The sequence below is a fragment of the Rhinatrema bivittatum genome, chromosome 6 (assembly GCF_901001135.1).
Source record: "Rhinatrema bivittatum chromosome 6, aRhiBiv1.1, whole genome shotgun sequence".
Classification (NCBI taxonomy): Eukaryota; Metazoa; Chordata; class Amphibia; order Gymnophiona; family Rhinatrematidae; genus Rhinatrema; species Rhinatrema bivittatum.
Genome location: NC_042620.1, coordinates 39022597 through 39050501, shown reverse-complemented (window position 1 = coordinate 39050501; position 27905 = coordinate 39022597). Strand labels below are relative to the sequence as shown.

Here is a 27905-nt window from a genome sequence, read left to right as displayed (position 1 = left end):
TAGACTGTATGTAGGAAAAACATCTCAAATGGTAAAGACCATGATCATAGAGCACCGTTCTAACATTAAACACTCCCGTGAGAATGCCCCCCTTGTGGAACATTGGACCCAATTCGCACACGCTATTTCAGATTTATTCTTTTTTGTTCTGGAAATAGTGGACTGTTCAACCCGGGGTGGGGATTATTCTGAATTTTTAACACAGAAGGAACACACTTTGGACACCGTTTCTCCGAAAGGTCTTAATAAAGAACTGGAATGGCATTTGTTTACTTAGGCCTGTAAGGCTGCTTTATGGTTGGTTCCCGATTCCTGCGATTTGATTGGTGCAATTGTTTGGCGCCTTTTTCAATGGCTTTAAAACCCTGGTACTCCATTTTACTATGCGCTCCCTGTAAAAAGATCACCGTGAAGAATACTGGTATGTCTGTGCCTTTAAATTTTATTAAGTTTCCAATTTGTCAGTCTAATTGCCTATTTTCACTTAGTCCTTATTACATATTTATTTACAGATTTGTTTTGAATTCCATGTCCCTCCCGACGCAGCTACGGCGAAACACGGGTCCGTGTCGGGGGACCCGATTCGATGTAATTTTAACAGTGGAGTTGCCGCTCAAATGTGAATGATGAAAAGATACAATAAAGTAATGCATTAGAAGATACATGGACTAAGTAATACTTTCTGCACTCGCTGTGGTTTATTTGCTGAATGGGAGATAAACCATATGCTGTACTGCATAGCAATTAAAAAAAAACCCACTTAGGGGACACTGCATATATGTGGGAGAAGGTTTTGTGTTCTGATGAGACCAAAATGGAACTTTTTGGTCTTGATGCAAAGCAATATATGCAGCGTAAAACAAACACAGCACATCCCCCTGCTATTACCATCCATACAGTAAAGGTTGGTGGTGGCAGCACTGTGTTGTGAGTACGCTTTGCAGCAGCAGGAATATGGTGGCTTGTGAAGAGAGGAGGAAAACGTGTTCCAGTCTGTATAGATCTGGGGTTAGGTAGAAAAATCATCTTTCAGCAGGACATTGATCCTAAGCACAAAGTAAAAGCAACAATAGAGTGGCTCAGCAAGAAGAAAGTGAACGTCCTTGAGGGGCCCAGTCAAAACCCAGACCTGAATCCAGTAGAAAATCTGTGGCAAGACTTGAAAGAATGCAGTCCATAGGCCATATCCAGCTAACTTCTGCTACGAAGAATGGGCAAACACTGGACCATCCCACTGTGCAAAGCTGACAGGCACTGATCCTAAATGACTCATGGCTGTTATTATTGCAAAAGGGACTTTCACCAAGTATTGCATCAAGCGGTGTGAAAACTTATGCATGCAAGACTTTATTTTTATTTTTCATTACTTTTAGAATAGTTCTATAATTGTTCTTTCAATGATGAACCTGTAAAAGTATATTCTGCAAATCAGTGAAACAAACTCCTACGTTAATGCATTTTGATTTATATTTTTTAAACAGCAGAATGTGAAAAATGTAGAAGGATGTGAAGGCTTTTACAAGACACTGTACCTCTTTGTTAATTTAGCCACAAATCCACAGCGAGGCAATTTTCAAAGTCATTTCCATGGGTAAAGAGTGATTTCCCAGGATAAACTGGTTTGGCTGAAAATTACCCTCTGGCTTCCACGGCAGGTGTACTTTCAACTGGGATGAAAAGAGGAATCCCTATGGGCAGTCTTTAGGTCGCTGAAGAAAACTACACCCAAACGTGCTATTTTACTTCCTCCCCCCCCCCCCCCACTCCCAGCAGACTGCAAATCACATGGGCAGTTGTAGCATGGGCGCTTTGCTGCTGCTGAACGTGGTTTCCTCTACTTTGAAATCCGACTGTAATGTGTGTAGGCTAAAGGTGCTTGTGTAGGTTGCAAATAACCCAGGCGGTTAAATTAAAATTGCTTCCTTATTAGCCAGTCAAATACAATCTAGCCATAGAAAATGACCCCCATGGTGAAAAAGTAACAGCAGAACAGAGTGTGCAGGTTAATTCTTTTAGACGTAGACAGCCTTAGACAATTAAATATAAATAAACAGGTAATGATGTTAACTCCTGAAAGATGAATTTCTCTGTTCAAATTCATTTTTACTGTATAATAAGTATATATGGAAACTTGACTAGTAAAGTGAGCAGATATGAGCTGTAAGACATAGATCAGCCTCATTTAATCAACACACAGGTCTTGTTTTTATGGAATGATTTCTTTCTGAAAACCACTATAACATTACTTTGAAAACTTTCCTCATGTATCCTAGATTCTGATTCATTGTCGAGTAAACCACAGATTAGTATGGATAAGACAAGTGGTTCATCATTTGAAAGAGCAAAAAGATGGAAGAGGACTGGAAAAAGGTAAAAATCAGATTACAAATGTACTTTTAAGACTGGACCGATGACTCTTTGGTAGTGTTTAACACTGCTCTGGAGTAGGCATGGGTTTCATTACCAAACCTGGGTCCTGCTGGCGCTAGGGATTCTGCAAAGGCAGCTTTCACAGCCTTTAGCAGAGGGCTGTGAATCATAATATTCTTATTACTCAGTTAAAATCTCTTGGTATCTCCGGCACTGTTTTTAAATGGTTTACATCTTTTTTACATGGTAGAGTGCACTACATGCAGCTGGGAAATGAATGCTTCTGAATGAAATCAGTTACAGCAGGGGCACCTCAAGATTCCGAAGTATCGGCTACTTTATTCAATATTTACATTGCCCCATCTGAAAATTTTTCGGTACTCTCAGTATAAATTACAGGATCCACGCCGATGATGTTCAGTTTTTCATTCCGTTTTCTATCTGTACTTGGACCGGTGCTATTCAATATATTTATAAATGATCTGGTTAGGAATACAACGAGTGAGGTAATCAAATTTGCAGATGATACAAAATTATTCAGAGTAGTTAAATCACAAGCGGATTGTCATAAATTGCAGGAGGACCTTGCGAGACTGGAAGATTGGGCATCCAAATGGCAGATGAAATTTAATGTAGACAAGTGCAAGGTGATGCATATAGGGAAAAATAATCCATGCTGTAGTTATACGATGTTAGGTTCCATATTAGGAGCTACCACCCAGGAAAATGATCTAGGTGTCTCAGTAGATAATACATTGAAATCGTCAGCTCAGTGTGTTACAGCAGTCAAAAAAGCAAACAGAATGTTAGGAATTATTAGGAAGGGAATGGTGAATAAAACGATAATTTGTCATAATGCCTCTGTATCGCTCCGCTCCATGGTGAGTCTGCACCTTGAATACTGTGTACAATTCTGGTTGCTGCAACTTAAAAAAGAGGTTTAAGATCTTCTCAATTAAATCTGCTCGATATTCCTTCTGTGCGGCAAGCACGTTTATTTTTCACAAGAGAGACATCGTTTTCAATTGTTGCTCCATCTTTATGGAATCTCATCCCATTTGAGCTGCGTACTTTGGATAATGTAAAAAAATTTAAAAGGCTTTTGAAAGATTTTCTGCTCCACCGTGCCTTTAGTATATTCTAAAATGTAATAGCACTGCAGAGTTCTGTACCTTTTTGCCAGGTATGATGTATGATTTATCTCTAGCTTGATTACATCTATATTATGTGTTTACATAATATTTTTGTCATTATGGTTTCTATGAAATTTAATGACTTCTGTTTTTGACATATGTTTGTTATGTTGTTTTTATGATATTGTGTATGTCTGCTGTAAATCGCCTAGACCTTATGTGTTAGGCGATTAATAAGTTTTAATAAATGAAATGAAATGAAATGAAATAGTTGCGATGGAGAAGGTACAGAGAAGGGCGACCAATTTGATAAAGGGAATGAAGCAACTCCCCTTCGAGAAAAGGCTAACGAGGTTAGGGCTGTTCAGCTTGGAGAAGAGATGACTGGATTCAAGACTTTTTTTAGTTCTCATATTAATTCAGTCATCAAAAGTTCCTTTTACAAATTACATCTAGTAAGAAAACTTCAACCTCTGCTTGCTCCCAATTATTTTTGTTCAGTGCTTCAGGCACTAGTTATTACAAAGTATTACTTAGTCCGTGGAGGTCTAAGTAATGCTTTATATGTTGGTCTCCCGAATACTGCTCTGAGACCTTTACAGTTAGCTCAGAACTTTGCTGCATGTGTTTTATCTGGTGCTAAATTTTATAATCACATATCTCCTGTCTTGGCTGAATTGCTTTGGCTTCCCATTAAATGGAGAATTATGTATAATCTGGCAGTTATCATCTTCTTAATAATCTCATCCCTTCTGGGGATGTATGCATGAAATAGATTTGCATACAACTGAGGCAGTGTGTATGCAGGTCTCTCTCATGCATATTCATTAAGGATATCCTGAAAACCCGACTGGTTTGCAGCCCTCGAGGACCGGAATTGCCCAGCCCTGCTCTAGAGTCTCTTCAGCAGGAATAAGTGCAAGAAGATGGGCCTGACTCAAGTCTTCAGACCTCAGACTAGAAGTACAGGACAGGTTAGCTGACTTACCCTATGCTGGGGATAATCTTTTCGGAGAAAAGATTCAAGAAACAGTGGCGCAGCTCAAGGACCACCATGAGACTCTCTGCCAACTCTCCTTAGTACCTTCTGATTACTCTTCTTCCAAGAGGTCTTTCAGAAGAGACTCCAAGAGGCCTGCATAGAAACCAAGGAGATATTACCCTCCGGCTTCCAGAGGTCATCCTTCCAGGCCTTACCAAAAAGGCCAATCTAGACAACCTCGGACCCAAAGATTCAGCCAGTCCCTCAGCCAGGCCCAGCGTCCGGATTTTGACTCCTTCCTGGAGAGCAGTGCCCAGCCTCCTCTCCCTTCCGTACCAGTAGGAGGTCGATTGTCCCACTTCACCAGCATGTGGCAGAAGGTGACGACAGATCAGTGGGTACTAGCTGTAGTGACTCAAGGTTACCACCTCAACTTCCTCACAGTTCCACCGGATTCCCCACCTCGGCTGACGTGGGAAACATCCGACCATTCTCACCTTCTCAATCAGGAAGTTTCCATTCTCCTCGAGTCCTGGGCAATAGAACCAGTACCCGTCTCCCAGCAGGGTCACAGGTTCTATTCCCGGTATTTTCTAATCCCAAAAAAGTCAGGTGGCGTTCGCCTAATACTGGACCTTCGTGCCTTAAATAAATACCCACAAAGAGAGAAGTTCAAGATGGTGACCTTGAGTTCTCTGCTTCCTCTTCTGCAAAGGGAAGACTGGCTCTGCTCTCTAGACCTCCAGGACGCTTACATGCACATCTCAATCACTCCGTGACATCGCAGATTCCTGCGGTTCCTAGTAGGCCCAAAGCACTTCCAGTATCAAGTGTTACCATTCGGCCTAGTATCTGCCCCACAAGTCTTCACCAAGAGTCTCATCGTGGTAGCAGCCTATCTCAGGACTCAAGGTGTCTACCCCTATCTCGACGATTGGTTGATCAGGGCTCCCACTCATCAAATTGCGCTGATGTCCCTACGTCTCACTTTGCATACCCTGATCTCCCTAGGCTAGTTCCATCTCACACCCTATCGTTCATAGGGGCTGACTTGAACACTTTAAAAGTGAAAGCCTTCCTACCCTGGGATTGAGCTCTCACTCTCGTTTCTCTGGCCCAACAACTGCAGTCTCGACAACACTCAACTGCACCCACTTTCTGATCTTACTGGGTCATATGGCCTCCTCAGTGCATGTCACTCCGATGGCCCGCCTTGCCATGAGAGTAATGCAGTGGACTCTAAAATCGCAGTGGATTCAGTCTTCTCAGCCAATGTCCACCATTGTCCACATCACTAACCAGCTCTGCTCTTCGCTGGCTTGGTGGATAAACAAATCCAATCTTCTTCAAGGTCTTCCATTTCAGGTTGCAGATCCTCAAATAACCTTGACAACAGATGCCTCCAACCTCGGTTGGGGGTGCACATGTTGCAAACCAGCAAACTCAGGGCATCTGGTCTCCAGAGGAAGCCAAGCACCAGATACATTTCTTAGAGGTTCGGGCAATCAGATATGCTCTCAGGGTCTTTCAAGATTACCTCACCAACAAGGTCATCCTGATTCAAACCGACAACCAGGTGGCCATGTGATACATCAACAAGCAAGGGGGAACGGGCTCCTACCTCCTGTGTCAGGAAGCTGCACAGATATGGGCGTGGGCCCTTTCCCACTGTTGCATCCGTCGCTGATCGATGCCCTCACTCCGCCCTCTTTATCTCTGTGGCGACTCCCTCCTGGTCTGATGGACGGTTGGCTGCCGCGGCGTCTCCATGCCATCTCCCTCCGGCGTCCCCGGACCGGCTCGACGCTGCAGATCTGCCATGTTGCCTGAAGACCTAGGATGCGCGCGCTCTGATTGAAGTACCAGCAAGGGCGCGAACTTCAGGAGCGTCCCCCTGAGATGACATCATCCGCTTCCAATATTTAAAGGTCTCTATTTTCACTAGCTAACTGAGTTAGTATGGGAAAGGTATCATACTGGAATTCCTTTTGGAAGGGGTTCGCTACCCAAGCTACTCTGCCTCCTCGTACTTACCAGAGGTACCCGCTCCTCGGGGGCCTCACTCTTTTCTTTACTTTCAGATTACAGATAGGAACCGATACTCACTCCTTCAGGGCCCATGTTCCTGGACACTCTGAAGATTCTCTTCTGCCTGGAAGCTATCGCTACTACAAACAATTGTGAGTTACCATTGCTCTCTCAGAGCCTACCCTGGAACCAGGTACTCGCTCCTCGAGGGCCTAATCCTTTCCAGCTCCTGAGCTTCCTTGAGACCTTATGTGAGTTTTGCCATCTAGTTCTGTTCATGAACTCTGCCTACTCACTTTCTATAGTTTCTCAACAGCTCAGCCATCCTGGGATTGCTGTTCCAGTACCTGAGGGACTACAGCCCTGCCGGGCATATCAGCTCACTACTGCCACCTCTGGTGGTTTCAAAAACCTGTTTAATAAAAGAACGAATGTGTATCTGTCTCCATACTCAAGCTTAGCTGGTGGTCCCTCTCGGGATACCCTCCTGGGGCCGTGGTCATCTGCCACCAGCCCAGGGATCCACCCACAACTATAACAGATTCATTTCAGATTGCTAACTCCTTAGCAAGACGATATCTGAGACACTACAGATTGCTAGCTCCTCCCTCCTGCAGGAGCCGGCAACACAGATTCTAATAAGATTGCTGACTCCTCCTTCCTTAGGAGTCAACTATAACAGAACTCTAACCGTTTGCTTTCTCCGCAGTCAGATCATCAATAGATTGCTACTCCAGCAGCTCACTCACAACAGATTGCTAATACTATCTGATTGCGCCTCCCAACAGATAGCACGTCATCAACTGAGTGCTCCTCCCCAGCAGATTGTTCACTATGTTCACTTCAAATTGCTAACTCCTGCAATCCAAACCTAACAGATTGCTAACTCCTGCAATCCGAACCTAACACCCACTCGATGTGCCTCAGGGCCACCTACTTGCTGGGAGTAGACAATGTGTTGGCAGACAAGCTGAGTCGCACTTTTCAACCACATGAGTGGTGCCTCATCTCCACAGTAGCGGACTCAATATTCCAACGTTGGAGTTACCCTCATAGAGATCTCTTTGCGTCAATCCACAAATGCAAAGTAGAAAACTTCTGCTCTCTCACTCGCAGCCAACACTTGCAGCCAAGAGACGCTTTCTCCCTCTCGTGGACTGGCAGTCTCCTTTATGCATACCCTCCACTTCCACTCATTTCAAAGACTCTCGTGAAGTTGCGAAAGGACAGGGGATTGATGATTCTGATAGCCTCTCATTGGCCACGCCAGGTGTGGTTTCCAATATTTCAGGACCTATCAATTCACCGGCACATTCCTCTGGGGAAGGATCCGCTTCTGATCACTCAGAAAGATGGATGCCTACGTCACCCCAACCTCCAGGCCCTATCTCTGACTGCCTGGATGTTGAAAGGTTAATTCTTCAACCTCTTAACATTTCAGAGCCAGTTTCCCGTGTCCTGGTAGCTTCTCGAAAGCCTTCCACAAGAAAGTCTTATCGCTATAAATGGAACAGGTTTACAGTATGGTGTACTTCCATGTCCATCAACCCCTTCACTTGTTCCACAGCAAAGTTTCTTGACTATCTCTGGCACCTGTCAGAATCAGGCCTGAAAACTTCCTCTATCAGGGTGCATGTCAGTGCGGTGGCCGCCTTCCATAAAGGTGTCGGGGATGTCTCCTATCGGTACAACCCCTGGTAATAGGCTTTTTGAGGGGCTTGCTGCACCTAAAACCTTCATTGCGCCCTCCGGCCCCTTCTTTGGACCTCAACGTGGTTTTGGGGCGGCTCATGAAACCGCCGTTTGAGCCTCTCCAATCCTGTGATCTCCGCTATCTCACCTGGAAGGTAATTTTTCTTCTGGTGATCACATCCGCTCGCAGAGTTAGTGAGTTACAGGCATTAGTCACCTACCCGCTTTACACTAAACTTCTGCATGACAGGGTAGCACCCTAATTTTTTGCCTAAGGTAGTATCGGAGTTTCATATTAATCAATCCATTATACTACCCAGCTTCTTTCCCAAGCCCCATTCAAACCCAGGAGAAGAGGCTCTGCATACTGTTGACTGTAAACGTGCTCTAGCCTTCTACCTAGACCGTACAGCCGCCCACAGAAAGTCCACTCAATTGTTTGTCTCTTTTGATACCATCAAATTGGGTAAACCTGTGGGAAAGCAGACCCTCTCCTCCTAATTAGCAGACTGTATTTCCTTTTGCTATCAGCAGGCAGGCATTCCGCTCCAAGACCGTGTCAAAGCACACTCTATCAGGGCCATGGCGACCTCAGTAGCGCACCTCCACTCGGTGCCATTTACTGACATTTGTAAAGCTGCTACCTGGACCTCTCTCCATACCTTTGCAGCCCATTATTGCTTAGACAAGGTTGGCAGACAAGATTCTATCTTCAGCCAGTCAGCGGTTGCTACCCCTAATTGATTAGGGCTGGAGGGTACTGGAAGCCAATAGTAACAGGTGGGAGAGAAAAAAAGGGGAAAAAAATGGATAAAGTGTGTAGCTTGCTGGGCAGACTAGATGGGCCGTTTGGTCTTCTTCTGCCGTCATTTCTATGTTTCTATGTCCTACGCCACCTATTTGCCAATTAATGTATCAACAGCCTTCCACCGACCCATCAGGGTTCAGGATGCCCTTTTAACCAAATTTTCACCCCAGTTGTTGTGCCTGTTGCACGTCTTTGGGAACATTTGGTGCATTGCTCGGGCATCCTCAGCTTAGTACTCACCCATATGTGAGGACTACCATCCTGCTTGTCCTGTGAGAAAGCAGAGTTGCTTACCTGTAACAGGTGTTCTCACAGGACAGCAGGATGTTATTCCTCACGAAACCCGCCCGTTACGTTTTCTTATTTTTTGCATGTACTTTTACTATAAGACGAGACTGAAGGGGGACCCCTGCTGGATGCAGGGTTGGTGCTATGCTGGGCATGCCCAGTAGATGCCAGTCAAAGTTCTAGAAACTTTGACAAAAGTTTTCCGTGATTGGGCTCCATCCTGACAATGTCACCCATATGTGAGGACTAACATCCTGCTGCCCTGTGAGATCACCTGTTATAGGTAAGCAACTCTGCTTTCTTAAAATGAAATGTTGATATTATGCTTTTATGTTGTTATTACTGTCTTATTATTTTTATTATTGTTTTTATATATTTTATTGAAATATGTGTATGTTTTTGAAATGTTTGTAAACCATTGTGACTGCTAGTCTAAACAACGGTATATAAAAGCCTAACAAATAAATAAATAAATTTACAGGTCTTTAAATTATGCACCTGGGTCCCACTGCGATTCTAACACTAAATATGATTCCAGCTATAGGGTGTCTCAAAAGCGATCGTCTGATTTAATTTTGCAATCCGCCTTGAGGCCATCCTTGATAAGAGGCAGAATATCAAATGTCTACAAATAAATAATTTTTTCCCCCCAGTTTCAAAAGAGAGTTTGGCAGACCTCATCCCTGAAGTTCACAGTGAGGAGGACATTGCAGTCCCCTCTTATGCTGTCCGAAGAAAAAGTGCAGCCATTCTTTTTCCCCTTCCACCATCCAGCTGAAAGGCAGGATGCACTGGTAGGTAACAGACTAAGCACTCCTGAAAAGAAATGAACTAAAAACACTTTCATCAGTAAAGTTTTTCTCTCACCATGGGGATCCCCAGGATATAGCAGATCCACAGCTTTGTGGCTGAGCACTGAAAATGTTTGTTATCTAAGCCAATCAAAAAACAAGCTTTTTGGTTATAATTGAAAGTTCAAACTTTATTGAACACACAAAGCGATCAACATTGTACATTTACATAAGTACAGTACTTCATATCAACCATTCTAGGTAGGGATTTTCATCTGGCTCTAGATTTTCAGGACAGGTTGATCCAGTCCTGGTTTTACTCCCCTGCATGCAGGTACTTATAGTCTTGATTTTCTTAGGGAATGCAATAGGTAAATCAGAACAAGTCCCTGCGTGCAATGGGGTAAACCCAGGACTGCATCAACTTGTTCTGAAAATCTGGAGCCAGTTGGCACCCCTAATCCTAGGTGTGCTTGGGACAAGGTTGATTGTCTTTAATAAAACAGTGTCTTGTTTTACTTTTGTTTCTTTTTAATTATGTCTGAAAATCCCTGGATGGCTGGGAATGAAGATTTTTTAAAAGTCAGAAGTACTCTAATATGAAAGTATTAACTGCAGCTTAATTGTCCAAAGGCATGTGGTTCTGCAATAAAGGCAATCCCCTCACCCTCCAGGACTGGGTTTACCTCTAGTCTGCCCTATGCGATGGGGGTGTGTGTGAAAGGGTGTTCTTCCTGCTGAAATTTCAGGATCGGGGTGGAAGGAGGTCAGTTATTGGGATGAGGTAGGCTCCTTTCCACAGATGCACCAGCATTAGTGGGTAACCCTCTCTCACCTCAGATCTGCCCCCCCCCCCCTTTAAGGGGATTCAGCACCCATGGTACACAAGGTACCTCCATGCATGTGCCTACTCTGATTAAAGGGAAATTCAACCCTGCCACCCTCATCTCTTATCCATACTGTTACCTGGTAGCAAATAGATTAGGAGAATAGTTTACTGATATTTGAGATACAAGGAAAACTAAGCTATGTTTGGGTGAAATGTTTTCAACAGGATGATCTGATTTTTCTCCACTTTTGAAGTCTTGACTTTGAATGTAGTCCATTAACCTAGGAGTTAGAACTTTCTCACTATTAAATAGGAACATTAGCTTTGCTCTGCTTAGGACATTAAATAACACAGTTGGTGTTAAGTATAGGATCAGGGAAAGAGGAGAGCCAAGGGCTGCCTTCTGGAGACTTGAATGTAGGATTTTAAGCAGCTCTGAGAAAATGGCAGCCTGTTTTCTTGCCATAAGTAGTCCTGACATTGTAGGTAGTAGTATGGAAAAAAAAAGGGACAAAACAAGCCTCCTCTGAATTATCAGATGGAAGGCATTGGACTCCCTGCTGCTGAAAGGACCTGGAGGATAAGCTCTGACAGAATACAGACAGCAGTGATACAGAACAGGAGCGGTCATGGACAAAGGAGTGGCAAGAAAACCCGAAAGGCACATTTTTTCTCACAGGACAAGCAGGATGGTAGTCCTCACATATGGGTGACATCATCAGGATGGAGCCCAATCACGGAAAACTTCTGTCAAAGTTTCCAGAACTTTGACTGGCCCCTACTGGGCATGCTCAGCATGGCACTAACCCTGCAGCCAGCAGGGGTCCCCCTTCAGTCTTCTTTTTTCCGTGCAGCAGTAGCCTCACGGTTTAGGAGCTCTGAAGAGATTCCTGACAGGAATTTTCCTCATGGAGTTAATTAAAATTAGATTGCCCTACAGGGGTCCCTCCTCTAACTTTTCTCAGGCCGCGGTACTCCGGTAAGTTTTCCACCGTTTTTCGTTGATTACCGTCGAGTTTGGCCCTCGCGGCCTACTGGCCGTCGACCGTACCGCGGCTCGATTTTTTCTATGGCCATGGCGTCGGGGTTTCGTCGGTGCCCGGACTGTACTCACACCATGTCTATCACAGACCCTCATGGAGTCTGTGTAATGTGTTTAGGCCGTGAGCATGATGTCCTGACTTGCACCAAATGTGCCCTCATGACACCAAAAGGTCGCAAAGCCAGATTGGAGAAGATGGGACTCCTTTTCTGTGCTCACACCCCGACGCCGTCCATCGCATCGACATCATCGGAATCGGCACTGTCAAAGTTGCACCAGCATCGACAACAGTCCGGTGAACGTCCGCCATCGACGTCTTCACGGCCATCGACTCCCCTTTCTCCCCCTCAAGATCAAGGGGATCGTAGGGAGAAACATCGCCATCGGCATCGTAAGTCTCGGACCGTCGAGGGAGCGAAATCATCAACCTCGCCACCGCCCAAGCCACCATCGAAGAAGCCCCGTCCAGGAATGGCACCGACCACTCCTGTGACCGGGACATCGATCGGGGTTTGGGAGTCACGATTTCGCCTGTAAAGGTGGTCCCTCCGACTGTGCCTCAGCCTCCCTCTTCCGTCACGGAGCCGGGGCTGATTGCCCTAGATCTCTGGGAAGAACTGGACCGGCTGGTCCAGGAGGCCATCATAGAAACATAGAAACATAGAAATGACGGCAGAAGAAGACCAAACGGCCCATCCAGTCTGCCCAGCAAGCTTCACACATTTTTTTCCCATACTTATCTGTTTCTCTTAGCTCTTTGGTTCTATTTCCCTTCCACCCCCACCATTAATGTAGAGAGCAGTGATGGAGCTGCATCCAAGTGAAATATCAAGCTTGATTAGTTAGGGGTAGTAGGGGAAGTAACCACTGCAATAAGCAAGCTACACCCATGCTTATTTGTTTTACCCAGACTGTGTTATTCAGCCCTTATTGGTTGTTTTTCTTCTCCCCTGCCGTTGAAGCAGGGAGCTATGCTGGATATGCGGGTAGTATCAGTTTTTCTTCTCCCCTGCCGTTGAAGCAGAGAGCTATGCTGGATATGCGTGAAGTATCAGTTTTTCTTCTCCCCTGCCGTTGAAGCAAAGAGCTATGCTGGATATGCGTGAAGTATCAGTTTTTCTTCTCCCCTGCCGTTGAAGCAGAGAGCTATGCTGGATATGCATTGAAAGTGAAGTATCAGGCTTATTTGGTTTGGGGTAGTAACCGCCGTAACAAGCCAGCTACTCCCCGCTTTGTGAGTGCGAATCCTTTTTTCTTCTCCCCTGCCGTTGAAGCAGAGAGCTATGCTGGATATGCGTGAAGTAACAGTTTTTCTTCTCCCTTGCCGTTGAAGCAGGGAGCTATGCTGGATATGCGTGAAGTAACAGTTTTTCTTCTCCCCTGCCGTTGAAGCAGAGAGCTATGCTGGATATGCGTGAAGTATCAGTTTTTCTTCTCCCCTGCCGTTGAAGCAGAGAGCTATGCTGGATATGCGTGAAGTATCAGTTTTTCTTCTCCCCTGCTGTTGAAGCAGAGAGCTATGCTGGATATGCGTGAAGTATCAGTTTTTCTTCTCCCCTGCCGTTGAAGCAGAGAGCTATGCTGGATATGCATTGAAAGTGAAGTATCAGGCTTATTTGGTTTGGGGTAGTAACCGCCGTAACAAGCCAGCTACTCCCCACTTTGTGAGTGCGAATCCTTTTTTTCCACATTTCCTCTTGCTGTTGTAGCTTAGAGTGATGTTGGAGTCACAGTAACCATGTGTATGTTTATTGAATAAGGGTATTATCTCCAGGCAGTAGCCGTCATTCTGGCGAGCCACCCACTCTTTATTGACGGCCTCTTGATTTTATAGATCCACAGTGTTTATCCCGATGCAACGACTCCAGGTTCCTCCGGCACCGACACCAGCACCGAGAGTGGAACCGGTCACCGACCCGATTCCAGCAGCGCTGGCACCGCTGCTATCCCGGATGGAGGTGCTCATGACTGCCCTTCCACTGGTGATTCCTGGGTCTCCGATGGCTCCGGTGCGCTCCCCGATGACGGCTTCATCGGGAGGAGAAACACCGTTCCGCATTCCTCCTTCGGGTGTATTGCCTCAGCCATCGATGCCATGTCGTCCCTCACCACCGATTCATTCATCGGGAGCAATACGCACATCGGCGCCATCTATGCCTTCGATGCCGGCACCGATGCCCCCCAGGGCGTCCATGGTGCCCCCGGTGTTTCCTTCGATTTTCTCGGAGCCTCAGCTGGGCTTTTCGGGTATCCAACCCCCTTCTCGTCCTACAGGTCATCCTGCTGATCCTTATGGCACCTGGGGTGATGATACTTCCACAGACTCCGATGACTTGCCTTCACCTCCCTCTCCTACTGAAAGTAGAAAGCGTTCTCCTCCAGAGGACCTCTCTTTCATTAATTTTGTGAAGGAAATGTCGGAATTGGTCCCTTTTCAGTTTCAGACGGAGCAAGATGATAGGCACCAGATGATGGAGCTTCTCCAGTTCCTGGATGCCCCTAAAGTGATCACTTCTATTCCCATTCATCAAGTTCTTCTTGACCTCCTCAAAAAGAACTGGGAAAACCCTGGATCCATTGCCCTAGTACACAGAAAGGCTGACACTACCTACCTAGTACAGTCAGCCCCTGGCTTTCAAAAATCTCAGCTCGACCACCACTCAGTTGTGGTAGAATCAGCTCAAAAGAAAGCAAAAAGGATGAAGCCTCACTCCTCTATCCCTCCTGTTAAGGAACAGAAGTTCCTAGACAATATCGGTCGACGAGTGTTCCAAAGGGCCATGCTCATCTCCAGAATTGCTTCTTACCAGCTATACATGACCCAATACAACAGGGTCATATTCAAGCAAATACAGGACTTTTCTGAAACCCTGCCTGACCAATTCCAAGAACATCTTCAAATCCTTGTCAACAAGGACTTTGAAGCAGGAAAGCATGAGATAAGAACAGCTTACGATATCTTCAACACCTCCACTAGAGTATCTGCAACTGCCATTTCGGCAAGACGATGGGCCTGGCTCAAGTCTTCTGACCTTCGCCCAGAAGTACAAGACAGGCTTTCTGACCTGCCCTGTATAGGAAATAATCTGTTCGGTGAACAGATTCAGCAAATAGTGGCTGAGTTAAAGGACCATCATGAGACCCTCAAACAGCTCTCATCGATACCTTCTGACTTCCCCTCTAGGCAGCCCTTCAAAAAGGACTCTAAGAAGTCATTCTTCCGCCCAAGGAAGTACTATCCTCCACCAGCAAGTTCCCGAATTACGAGGCCCTATCAAAAATCTCAGCCTCGCCAGCCCCGGAAACAAAAGCCACAAGCAGCTTCCCAGCCGGGGCCTGCTTCAGGTTTTTGACTTTCCCTTGGAGAGCAGCAGCCTGATTCCTCTGCCAAGCATACCAGTGGGAGGTTGATTGTGCCACTTTCACGGCATGTGACACTCAATCACAACCGACCAATGGGTGCTAGCAATCATTGCTCAGGGTTACCACCTAAACTTTCTTGCTCTTCCACCAGACTCACCACCTCTACAAGCGTGGGGAGTAACTGACCACTCTGTTCTTCTGGAGCAGGAGGTTTCCCTTCTTCTCCAGTTAAGAGCAATAGAACCCATCCCACTCTCGCAGCAAGGCCTAGGGTTCTATTCCCGGTACTTTTTGATCCCAAAAATTCCGGGGGCCTTCGTCCAATTCTGGACCTACGTGCCCTCAATAAGTACCTCCAGCGGGAAAAGTTCAAGATGGTATCCTTGGGCTCGCTTCTACCTCTTCTACAAAGAGGAGACTGGCTCTGCTCTCTGGACCGCCAGGAAGCATACACCCACATTGCGATATCTCCAGCTCATTGCAAGTACCTCAGGTTTTTAGTAGGCCCAAAGCACTATCAATACCGAGTGCTTCCATTCGGCCTAGCATCAGCACCACGAGTCTTTACCAAATGTCTCGTAGTTGTCGCAGCCTTTCTCAGGAAAGAAGGTGTTCACGTCTACCCCTATCTAGACGACTGGTTAATCAGGGCCCCAAACCAGCAAGCCGCTCAATCGTCCCTGAATTTGACCCTACACACTCTAATTTCTCTAGGATTTCTCGTCAATTACGAGAAATCCTATTTAGTCCCATCTCAAATTTTGTCGTTCATTGGGGCAGACTTGGACACCTTGTAGGCAAAAGCCTTTCAACCTCGACAACGAGTGCAAACCCTTGTGTCCCTCGCTCACCAGTTGCAGTCTCAGCATACAGCAACAGCTTGGCAATTCCTTCTCCTTCTCGGACACATGGCGTCCTCAGACCATCTCACACCAATGGCCCGCCTGGCCATGAGGCTCATGCATTGGACTCTGAGGTCACAATGGATTCAATCGACTCAGCCTCTGTCAACCATTGTCTACATCAACGACACACTCCGTCTGTCTCTCGCCTGGTGGAAAGATCAAAACAATCTCCTCCAGGGACTGCCTTTTCACCTACCAGATCCTCAACTCATTCTCACCAACGATGCTTCCAACCTTGGGTGGGGAGCTCATGTGAACGATCTACAGATACAAGGATCTTGGTCTCCAGAGGAAGCTAAACACCAGATAAATTTCCTGGAGCTTCAAGCAATGCAATATGCTCTCAGAGCTTTTCAGGAACGCCTGTCAAATCACGTCATCCTGATTCAGACAGACAATCAGGTGGCCATGTGGTACATCAACAAGCAGGGAGGCACAGGTTCCTTCCTTCTGTGTCAGGAAGCTGCGCAGATTTGGGCGGAAGCGCTCTCCCACTCGATGTACCTCAGGGCCACCTATTTGCCGGGAGTGCACAATGTTTTGGCAGACAAACTGAGTCATGTATTCCAACCGCATGAGTGGTCTCTCAACCCCTCGGTGGCGACCTCTCTCTTCCAGCAATGGGGTTATCCCCAAATAGACCTCTTTGCGTCCCCTCAGAACCACAAAGTGGACAACTACTGCTCCCTCATTCGGAGCGAGTGCTCTCAGCCCAGAGATGCATTCTCCCTCTCGTGGGCAACCGGTCTGCTTTATGCATTCCCTCCACTTCCTCTTCTCTCGAAGACTCTCGTGAAGCTCCTCAGGACAAGGGAACTATGATCCTCATAGCACCTCACTAGCCATGCCAAGTGTGGTTTCTCATACTCCAAGATCTCTCCATCCGCAGGCACATTCCCTTGGGAACGGACCCGCTTCTGATCACTCAGAATGACGGATGTCTACGCCATCCCAATCTTCAGGCCTTGTACCTGACGGCATGGATGTTGAAAGGTAAATCCTTCAACCACTTAACCTTTCAGATTCAGTTTCTCATGTCCTGATTGCTTCACGGAAGCCTTCCACAAGAAAATCTTATTCCTATAAATGGAAAAAGTATACATCATGGTGTTCTTCGCAATCCCTTGATCCCTTTTCCTGTCCAATCCCAAGGTTTTTGGACTATCTCTGGCATTTATCGTAATCAGGTCTAAAGACCTCTTCCATCAGAATGCATGTCAGTGCGGTAGCGGCCTTCCATAAAGGAGTCGGGGATGTCCCTATATCGGTACAACCCCTCATAACACGTTTTCTGAAAGGCTTGCTCCATATCAAGCCACCTTTACGTCCTTCGGCCCCTTCTTGGGACCTTAATCTGGTTCTCGGGTGGCTCATGAAACCACTATTCGAACCTCTTCACTCCTGTGACCTAAAATACCTCACATGCAAAGTGATTTTCCTTTTGGCTATCACTTCAGCTCGCAGGGTTAGTGAGTTACAGGCCCTAGTTACCTATCTGCCTTACACTAAACTCCTGCAGGACCGGGCGGTACTCCGCACTCACCCTAAGTTTTTGCCTAAGGTAGTTTCGGAATTTCACATTAATCAATCCATCATACTACCTATCTTCTTTCCCAGGCCCCACTCCAACCCAGGGGAACAGGCTCTGCATACCCTTGACTGTAAACGGGCTCTAACGTTCTATCTAGACCGTACAGTTGCCCACAGGAAGAGCACTCAATTATTCGTCTCTTTCTATCCTAACAAATTAGGGCAACCTGTGGGTAAGCAGACTCTCTCCTCCTGGTTGGCGGACTGCATATCTTTTTGCTACCAGCAAACAGGCATTCCTTTTCAAGACTGTGTCAAAGCACACTCTGTGAGGGCCATGGCGACTTCAGTAGCACACCTACAATCGGTGCCGCTTCCTAACATTTGCAGGGCTGCCACCTGGAGTTCTCTCCACACTTTCACAGCCCACTATTGCTTGGACAAAGCCGGAAGACAGGATTTCATCTTCGGCCAATCTGTCCTGCGTAACCTATTTCCAACGTGACGTACCAACATCCTTCCACCTGCCCGGTGGGGTTCAGGATGCTCTCTACCAAATTCCACCCCAGTTGTTGTGCCTGTTGCAAGCCGTTGGGTACATTTGGTGCATGTTCGGACATCCTCAGCTCGGTACTCACCCATATGTGAGGACTACCATTCTGCTTGTCCTGTGAGAAAGCAAATGTTGCTTACCTGTAACAGGTGTTCTCACAGGACAGCAGGATGTTAGTTCTCACGAAACCCGCCCGCCGTCCCGCGGTGTTGGGTTCGTAACGTTTTGTTTTTTTATTTTTTTGGCACTGCCTGTAGCTCTCAAATAAGACTGAAGGGGGACCCCTGCTGGCTGCAGGGTTAGTGCCAACCTGGGCATGCCCAGTGGGGGCCAGTCAAAGTTCTGGAAACTTTGACAGAAGTTTTCCGTGATTGGGCTCCATCCTGATGATGTCACCCATATGTGAGGACTACCATCCTGCTGTCCTGTGAGAACACCTGTTACAGGTAAGCAACATTTGCTATCTTTAAAAATGTTCTCTGTTTGTCATGGAAAAGGAAAAACTGTAGCTTTCAATGCTTTGTGATTTTAGGCACCAGACGTTCTTGGGTCAGTCCCCGTCAAGCCTGCTGAAGTTCATCTCAAACACATCCTTCCATTCTACAACTTAAAGGTTATCCTTTATATATTCTCCTCTTTTTGCATGACAGATAAACCCAGTACATGTAACTATGATGTTTCCAGTATTTTTATTACATTGCATCAATGTCACAAATTCTATGACCTTCCTCATCCAACTAAAATTATGTGCGAAACTGCAAGGCAGACATACTTTTAGATAGGTTGAGGGGCAGTGTTGTCTGGGCAGGATCAGAAAATAATGCACTTAGCTTGTGCTTTTAAATCCACATGTGTTATTTTCCTGCAGGTCAGGGAAAAAAAAACAGTGCATGTAAATTCAATTTTCAAACGTACACATGATGTTTTGCACCTGCTAACCACATAGCAGGTGTAAATCACGTGGGCACTGTAAGCACACTCGCTTTGCAGTGATCAATTCTCAAAAAGAAACAACGCGGGCAGTTTCGAAGGTAGACAGGAAAATCTACGTACGGACCTGGCAAACTTGCAAAAATTTCCAAGCGGGCTTACGTGCATAAGTTCACTGTAAAAATTCGAGCTGCAGTCTGCAAGTTAAAGTAGCCACAGACTTTTTGGTCCTGTGCAGGATTGCCTGAAGTGAATGAAACAAGCATTAGAACACTGATACTGGTAAAAGCCCCACAGCCAAATTGTCCAATGTGGGAGGGGGTCTGTAGCAAAATACGTTGGTCCACGCGCTATATAACTTCTCATATAGCAGCTAAAGCATTCAAACATGGCATGTTCCACCTTTTCTTTGTGAAATTCTCTTAAGTCTCTTCCCTGCACCTCTGCTGGGCACTTAGATTTGGAAGTGTAGATTACATATTGACGGTAATGTGTGCTGGAAATAAACTAGTAGAGGATAAGAGTGCTGGGGACGAGAGGTGGAGGAAAGTGTGCTGGGGATGAACTGGTTGGGTTTGGGGGTTTTATTATACATCCAGTATCCCACGTAAGAAAGTATTATGTGGAGTTTGGGGCAACAACCGAAAAATAATATAACTACATGAAAAAACAAAAAATTACTTATTTTATGCATCCACAAAAGCTCAGAATTAGCTATATTTACATTTTATGAAAAACCTAGAATCAGAAGCCATATATTCCATTATTTCTTTCCTTAAGTGATATTTAAGCAGCCATAGTGCAGGTCAAAGCCTATAATCTGCATGTTCTGAATCTCACGCTGTACTGACTGCGCTGTTAGTCTGAATCCAGTGCACACATTGGTAGGGTTCATACTACCAGACGCTCCTAAATGGTGTTAGGAACTGATCCCTTATTGGAAAAACAACATACACCTGTTTCAACCCGTTGTATTGTGTGGCGCCCCAGCAGTGCCCCAGCAGCGCCCCAGCAGTGTAACATGCTGTATGTTTGATGCGCTTACTATGTCATTAGCAAAGTTTTGTACTTGTGAAACGCTCAGAAAAACCGATTAGTTCAGTAACTTTAGTAAATTGACTGTGCAGTGATTTCCTTTACTTGCCTGCGTTCTGAAGAAGTGTCTTTATTAATATGCAGATCCCTCAGCACTACAAACTGCTGGGCTACAAGCCTTTCTCCTTGCTGACCGTGGCCATTGATTACAAACCTTCCAAACTCTCCCGCGCTCTCAGGGATGGCCCTGAGGTAGTATCCGTATCAATCAAATCACTACATTACTGTTTTTATTATTTTAACCTGGTATTTTACTCTTAAGCGCTCAAAACTGCATTTTGTCTTTTTCAGGATGAGATGTTAATGCCCGTGACCTCTCATAGAGTGCATTATGGACCTACTATGCTGGAGCCCGACGTCTTTGAGGAAGAAGAACTTGAAGAAACAGAACCTACGGTCTTAGAATTTTTACCCCCAGAAATTTTGATAAAGCCTGCACTTCATCACGCTCTCTCTACTTTTGTGAGTAAAAATAAAAGCATTATTCATTTTCTTTAATCTTTGACAACATAAACTGCTATTATATAAATACTATTGAATTTCAGACTTTGCAGCTACAGATTATTGTTAAATATGGCATGAAATCTTCTAAAAAGCAATCAGATTGATTTTACCCTTTTTTTTCCCTTTTCCTTTTCAGGACCCAGCTCCGGACTTATTTGCATTCAAAAACTCGCTGCCTTATCCAGAAACAGATCTAGAATACTATATTTGTCCTCTTCCAAACTATACGGTCAGCCTCGAGCGTGCTGGAGAATCCAGCATTACCAGCACACAAAGGAAATTCCTCCATAGAGAGGTACAGGCATTCATTATATCATGTTAATAACTTTCTCCCTCTATCACTATCAACGATGCATATCATCACTGGATTTATTCATATTTCTGTTGCATGTGGTGCTTTGTCCATGCCCATTCTAGGCTCAGTGTGTGACTGTACTTTGCTTTGTGGTACTGTTTTCTGTTTGTAAAATTCCAGTTGAATATTGCCTCAGTACCTGCTTTTTCTGTTAACAGTAAGGTTCCTTCTTACTGATGTTGTTTTAACATTTATGTGGAAGATATAATTTGAGGAGTTTCTATTCTCAGCTCCAGAGAACACTTAAAGGTGAATTTTCAAAGAGTTGTGCGTATATATGAGCACATATACACACATAAGTAGCGCATATTCGTGCAAGTGCTATTCCATAAACCTCAAACATACAAGCACACATAATGGTGCATGGATGAATCTGCTTGTATAAAAAAGGGGTAGGCTTGGGATAGGCCAGGGCATTCCGTGGTAGGACCAACATTAACGCATATAAAATGCTATTTTATAACCTGCGAAAGCAATGCGTGTACGGCTCTTACCTGCACATATTTCCACTTGCTAATTATCAAGTATTAGAATATAATTCTTTAAAGGCAAATACTGACTGGGATGAGGGGTCAGGATTAACTGTGAAGAATGTAGGCTGAAGAACCAGGGAGTCTTGATGACCTAGAGATAGACTGGGCAAACCGGTGGATTAATTGGTAAAAGTGATAATTTCCTTCACATGTGCAATTTATAAAATGTGATAATTTACTCGCATAAAAGCCGACAGATGCTAAGGAAAATATGTGAGTTACATTTCCTCATGTAAATGATTAAAATTGGGAGCAAAAATATGGGTGCATAGCAAATGTATGCCACTTAGCCAGATAAGTCTTCAAATGCTAGTTATTCATCTATCTTACTTATCCAGCTAAATAGCTCTTTCCCTTTACGTACCCGGATCAGTCCAGACCGTGGGGTTGAGCCTCCTTTCCAGCAGGTGGAGACAGACCAAAACTGAAAGGGTATCCTATAAGAGAACAGAGCCTATCCTGTAACCCTTCAGTATTTGTCTGTCTCCAGCAGGTGGATCAGCTCACCCTTCGGTCTCCTGACTTAGGCTAGTCAGCCTTCTTTTCTCTTCTTGGATCAAACAAGTAATTATTCCTTAGGGACTTTGGTTGGATTTCTTTCTATTAAAAAAAAAAAAATTGTAGAGGAGTTTAATTTTTATTCTGTGCAGGAGATGGTCCCATCTCCTGGCTCTTGCCGGACTCAGGGGGGCTTCGCCCCTTGTGCGGAGCATAGCCTGAGTCCGTGATTGCTTCCAGGTGTGGGGACCAAGGCTGGTGGTCCAGTCGGTCGTCTCCCCCCACCTCTGGCTGCCTAGGGAAAATAGTGCTCCATTGTTGTGCTCAGAGTTTAAAATAAATAAATAAATAAATAAATATAATAAGAAGAAGATTTAAAAGATTTGGTTTTACCTGGGATTGAACTGGCAGCCAGACAGGCAGGAGCATGCAGGCTTCACTCCCCTAGCTCCACTCCTGCCGGCGGGCTGCCAATCATTTCTATTTTTAACTTTTTTTCTTCAGCGCACAACTCCTCTTTGCTGAGGATGCCGCGGCCAGCAGCCTGCCTAGCATGTGGGCAGCCCTCGTCGCGCCTATCGCGTGAGGGGCTCTGCTCAGCCTGCCCGCCGGGTGAGGAAGGCCCCTCCTTGGCAGGGCAGGCAAATTTAGCCCGGGGACTGAAGCCCCAGCGCATGGCCAGGCCGTTCCCGGGTTGGCAAAGCCCGGAAACGGTGGCCATTTTGGGTTTTTCTGCAGCTCCCGATTCGGAGCTGCTTGGGGCTGGGGAGCCAGATTTTTGCGAGTCCCCCCCCAATTTGAGCCCCGAGGCCCGCCAGGATGTGGTCCCTGACCCCCCTCGCCCCCCTCCACCCCCCCGCCGTGAAATCCAAGGCTCGTTTTTCTTCAGAATTTGTCCTCCTTCTGCATAAGTCCTATTTCGCCAGCTTGCAGGAGGAGCAGGGTCCCCCCCCGGCCCCCCCGTCAAAAATTCCACACCCTGCGCCGTTACCTGTTTCTCCTGCCGCGGAACCTCCAGGGTCCGTTCGGGTGCGGGTGTTTCTGGGGGTGGCCTCCATCCCTGACCCCCTGGTGGCCCCAGTTATTCCGGATCCCGATCCCACTTCAGATTCAGCAAGTGCCCTCCCGCCCCTGGAGGGGGACGATCCTAGAGTTCTCTACATGTTTCAGTGTGAGGAGTTGGAGCCCCTCATCCCCTAAGTCCTCCAGGAATTGGGGCTGGAAGGACCCCTGCGGATACACTTACGGCCTCCCTGCCCAAGAATATGGACCTGGTCCTGGCGGGACTCAGGGCTCCGGCAAGCGCTTTTCCTTTTCATCCTATGCACAAGTTGCTGCTCTTGTGTGAATGGGAGGCTCCCGAAGCGGGACTCTGGGTGGGGTGGGCTATGGATAAGCTCTACCCCCTCCCGGAAGAATGCTTAGATATGTTGAAAATTCCCACCGTGGACTCCTCGGTCTCTGCGGTCACCAAGCACACCACTATTCCTGTGGTGGGATCAACGGCTCTGAAGGACGGACAGGAGCGTAAGCTCAAGGCCCATTTGAAACGTCGTTGGACTTCTGCTTCGACTATCTGCAGCAGACTCATGCAGCGGGCAGGTCTCAGGTGGGTTCAACAATTACTCGGCACCCAGGACCTCCCGTCTGCAGAGGCGGAGCAGGCTGAATGTCTGGAAGCCGTCATCGCATATGGGGCTGATGTGCTCTACGACCTCCTCTGCGTCCAGGCGAAGGTGATGGTCTCTGGCTGCGCAATTGGTCGGCTGACCCGTCCTCCAAGGCACGGCTAGGCACGTTGCCTTTCAAAGGTAAGTTGCTTTTTGGAGAGGACCTTGAGAAGCTTATTGATTCCTTGGGGGAAAATAAGGTTCATAAGCTTCTGGAGGACTGTCCGAAACAATCGTGTTCCTTTACACCCTCCCGTCCTCGCTTCCGGGGACAGAGGAGGTATACGCCCCGCGGACGAGGTGGCTCCTCTAGGGGTTACTCTTCTCGGTCTCAATCTTGGTCTCAGCCCTTTTGGGGGCGTTGCTCCTTTCGCGAGGGCCAGTCTCAGCGCCCCACCCCTAAGCCTGCCAAACAATTAAGTTCAGTCGACCCATTCCTCGGTCCCTTTTCTGGGCGGTCGCCTCTCCCTGTTCTTCGAGTAATGGGTCAAAATTACGTCGGACCAGTGGGTCCTCGACATTGTCCGAGACGGTTACGCTTTCGAACTTGTTCGCAACCTATCAGATCTCTTTGTATTCTCCCCATGCGGTCATCTCAAGCGGGAAGCAGTAGAGCAAACCCTTGCCAGACTCTTGAGTCTAGGCACAGTTGTCCCAGTCCCAAAAGCGGAGCTCGGCGCAGGCCAGTATTCTATTTACTTCGTGGTTCCCAAGAAGGACGGGGCTTTTCGGCCGATCGTAGACCTCAAGAGGGTCAACCGGGCCCTCAAGATTCCACATTTTCGCATGGAAACCCTGCGAGCGGTCATTGCGGTGGTTCACCCTGGAGAGTTCCTCGCTTCGCTCGATTTGACAGAGGCGTACTTCCATATTCCGATTCACCGCGATTACCAGAAGTATCTTCGCTTCCACATCCTCAACCGGGATTTACAGTTTCAGGCGCTGCCCTTCGGCCTCGCGACCGCACCTCACACCTTCACCAAGATCATGGTGGTGGTGTTGGCGGCCCTTCGCCGGGAAGGAATCCTAGTCCACCCCTATCTGGATGATTGGCTTGTAAGGGCCAAGTTGGAGGCTCTTTGCAGACAGACAGTGGATCGGGTATTAGCTCTCCTCATGTCTCTCGGTTGGATAGTGAATTTTTCCAAGAGCAAGCTTCAGCCTTCCCAGGAGTTAGAGTTCCTGGGAGCCCACTTCGACACTCGAGTAGGCAAGATATTCTTGCCTCGTGCGTGGGTCCTTAAGTTGATCGACCAGATTCGGAATCTACTCTCCCTGCCTCTTCCGACGGCCTGGGACTACCTGCAGGTCTTAGGGTCTATGGCTTCCACCATCAACCTAGTTCCCTGGGCTTTTGCTCATATGCGACCGTTACAGAAAGCTTTGCTATCCCGTTGGCAGCCAGTGTCAGAACAGTTTCACATAGTCCTCCCCCTTTTGGACTCTACCGTCGCCGCCTTGCAGTGGTGGCTTTCGCTTCCTCATCTTCTCCGTGGAATGCCCCTTCAAGCTCCACAGTGGACGATAGTAACCACGGATGCCAGTCTCTCGGGCTGGGGTGCGGTCTGCCTGTCCCAGTCCACCCAAGGGATCTGGTTGCTGGTTCAGTCTCGCTGGCACATCAATCGATTGGAGGCCCGGGCGGTGCGTCTGGCTCTGCAGGAGTTTCTGCCCCAGATACACGGCAAAGCGGTGAGGGTGCTGTCCGATAATTCCACCACCGTGGCTTACATCAACCGTCAGGGGGGCACCGGCAGTCACCTGGTGGCCCTAGAAGCCAGCCGTCTCTTCGCCTGGGTGGAACGACACCTGGATTGCCTGGCGGCCTCCCACATCGTGGGCAAGGAAAATGTTCAGGCCGATTTTCTCAGTTGCCAATTGCTCGATCCGGGAGAGTGGGAACTCTCGGAAGAAGCCATGGATCTGATTGTCGACAGGTGGGGTCCCCTCCACCTAGACCTCATGGCAACCTTGCGCAATGCTAAGGCCAATCAGTTCTTCAGCCGCTGGAGGGAGCACGGCTCGGAGGGCGTGGATGCTCTGGCTCTCCCTTGGCCCATGGACATCCTTCTGTACGTGTTCCCCCGTGGCCTCTGGTGGAAAAAGTTCTCAGGAGAATAGAACTCCACCAAGTTCCCTTGGTTCTGGTAGCACCCGAATGGCCTCGCAGACCATGGTTCGCGGATCTCGTCAACCTGGCGATGGACGGACCTCTTCGGCTAGGCCATCTTCCTTGTCTACTTCAGCAGGGGCCCGTATTTTTCGACCAGGCCGATCACTTTTGTCTAGCGGCCTGGCTTTTGAACGGCAGTGCCTGAGGCGTAAGGGCTATAAGGAGGAGGTTATCTCCACCTTGCTGCGAGCCCGGAAGCAGTCGACTTCTCTAGCTTACGTCCGCATTTGGAAGGTCTTCGAGACTGTTTGTGAGGAATCAGGTGTCTCAGCATGCTCCGCCCCGGTCTCGGTGATTCTTTCTTTTCTACAGAAGGGTCTCTCCAAGGATCTTTCCTTCAGTTCCCTGCGCATGCAAGTTTCCGCTCTCGGCTCTCTCCTTGGACGGGTCAAGGGTCATCCCCTAGCGGGCCACCCGAACGTGGTTTGGTTCCTGAAGGGAGTCAAACACCTGCGTCTGCCCACTCGCATTACTTGCCCGTCGTGGAGTCTCAATTTGGTCCTCCGGGCCCTCTGTGCTGCCCCGTTCAAACCCCTCCGTCGGGCTATGGTAAAGGACCTCGTGCTCAAGGCAGTTTTCCTTTTTTCTATCTCCTCTGCACTGCGGGTTTCCGAAGTCCAAGCATTGTCCTGTCGGGAACCTTTTTTGCGCTTCTCCGATTCCGGTGTTTCCCTCAAGATGGTGCCTTCTTTCTTGCCGCAGGTTGTCTCCATCTTCCATGTCAACCAGTCGGTAGAGCTTCCAGCATTCTCCCCAGAGGAGATTGCAGGTACCGCTGGAGGCGATCTTCATAAACTGGATTTCAAACGAGTTTTACTCCGGTATCTTCAGGTCACCAATGACTTTCGGGTCTTGGACCATCTTTTTGTACTCTGGAGTGGCCCCAATTGGGGCAGACCGGCTTCTAAGACCACTATTGTGCGGTGGTTGAAGGAGACCATTTCCTCAGCCTATCTTTGTCAAGGTCGGGCGGTTCCGAAGGGCCTCAAGGCTCATTCGCTACGTTCTCAAGCTACTTCCTGGGCGGAGAGTCAATTGGTTTCTCCGCAAGAGATTTGCAGAACCGCCACCTGGACATCACTGCATACTTTTGCTCGGCACTATCATTTGGATGTGCAAGCACCAGTTTTTGGTTCTTTTCGGCGGCAAGTGCATCGAGTGGGACTGTCTCAGTCCCACCCGGGATAGGGAAGCTTTGGTACAACTCACGTTCTGGACTGATCCGGCTACGTACAGGGAAAGGAAAATTAGTTCTTACCTGTTAATTTTCGTTCCTGTAGTACCACAGATCAGTCCAGACGCCCTTCCCTGTTTGTCTTTCTTTTCTGTCCTCTCGAAGCTTGTTCTTGCAGATTCGCAGATTTGATACTTCATTCTTTGCAAGAATACTGAACAATTACACCGGAAGCCTTGGTTGTTCAAGTACCAAGTATATGCAAGAGCGTTTAGTCATACCATGTATTTTACATTGTTCTGCAGTTGCTCACTTGAGCTTTATGGTTACTTGCTTGATCCTATTCTAGTTTTGTTGTTTTCTGCTTTGACAATGGCTATACTGAAGGGCTGCAGGGTAGGCTCTGACCTCATATAGGACACCCTTTCAGTTTTGGTCTGTCTCCATCTGCTGGAAAGGAGGCTGAACCCCACGGTCTGGACTGATCCGTGGTACTACAGGAACGAAAATTAACAGGTAAGAACTAATTTTCTCACAGGACAAGCAGGATGGTAGTCCTCACATATGGGTGACATCACAGGATGGAGCCCAATCACAGAAAACATTTGTCAAAGTTTCTAGAACTTTGACTGGCCCCTACTGGGCATGCCTAGCATGGC

The 27905-nt window shown here is 47.1% G+C and overlaps 1 protein-coding gene across 1 annotated transcript in view; it reads left to right on the top strand.

Annotated features, from left to right (window-relative positions):
- CFAP221 (cilia and flagella associated protein 221) overlaps positions 1 to 27905 on the top strand; it is a 269346-nt gene that overhangs the window by 169904 nt on the left and 71537 nt on the right. The window contains 7 exon segments of the mRNA XM_029605315.1: positions 2274 to 2370; positions 9955 to 9968; positions 9970 to 10095; positions 18847 to 18927; positions 20424 to 20531; positions 20631 to 20801; positions 20980 to 21138. Coding sequence (XP_029461175.1) covers positions 2274 to 2370; positions 9955 to 9968; positions 9970 to 10095; positions 18847 to 18927; positions 20424 to 20531; positions 20631 to 20801; positions 20980 to 21138 — 756 coding nt within the window.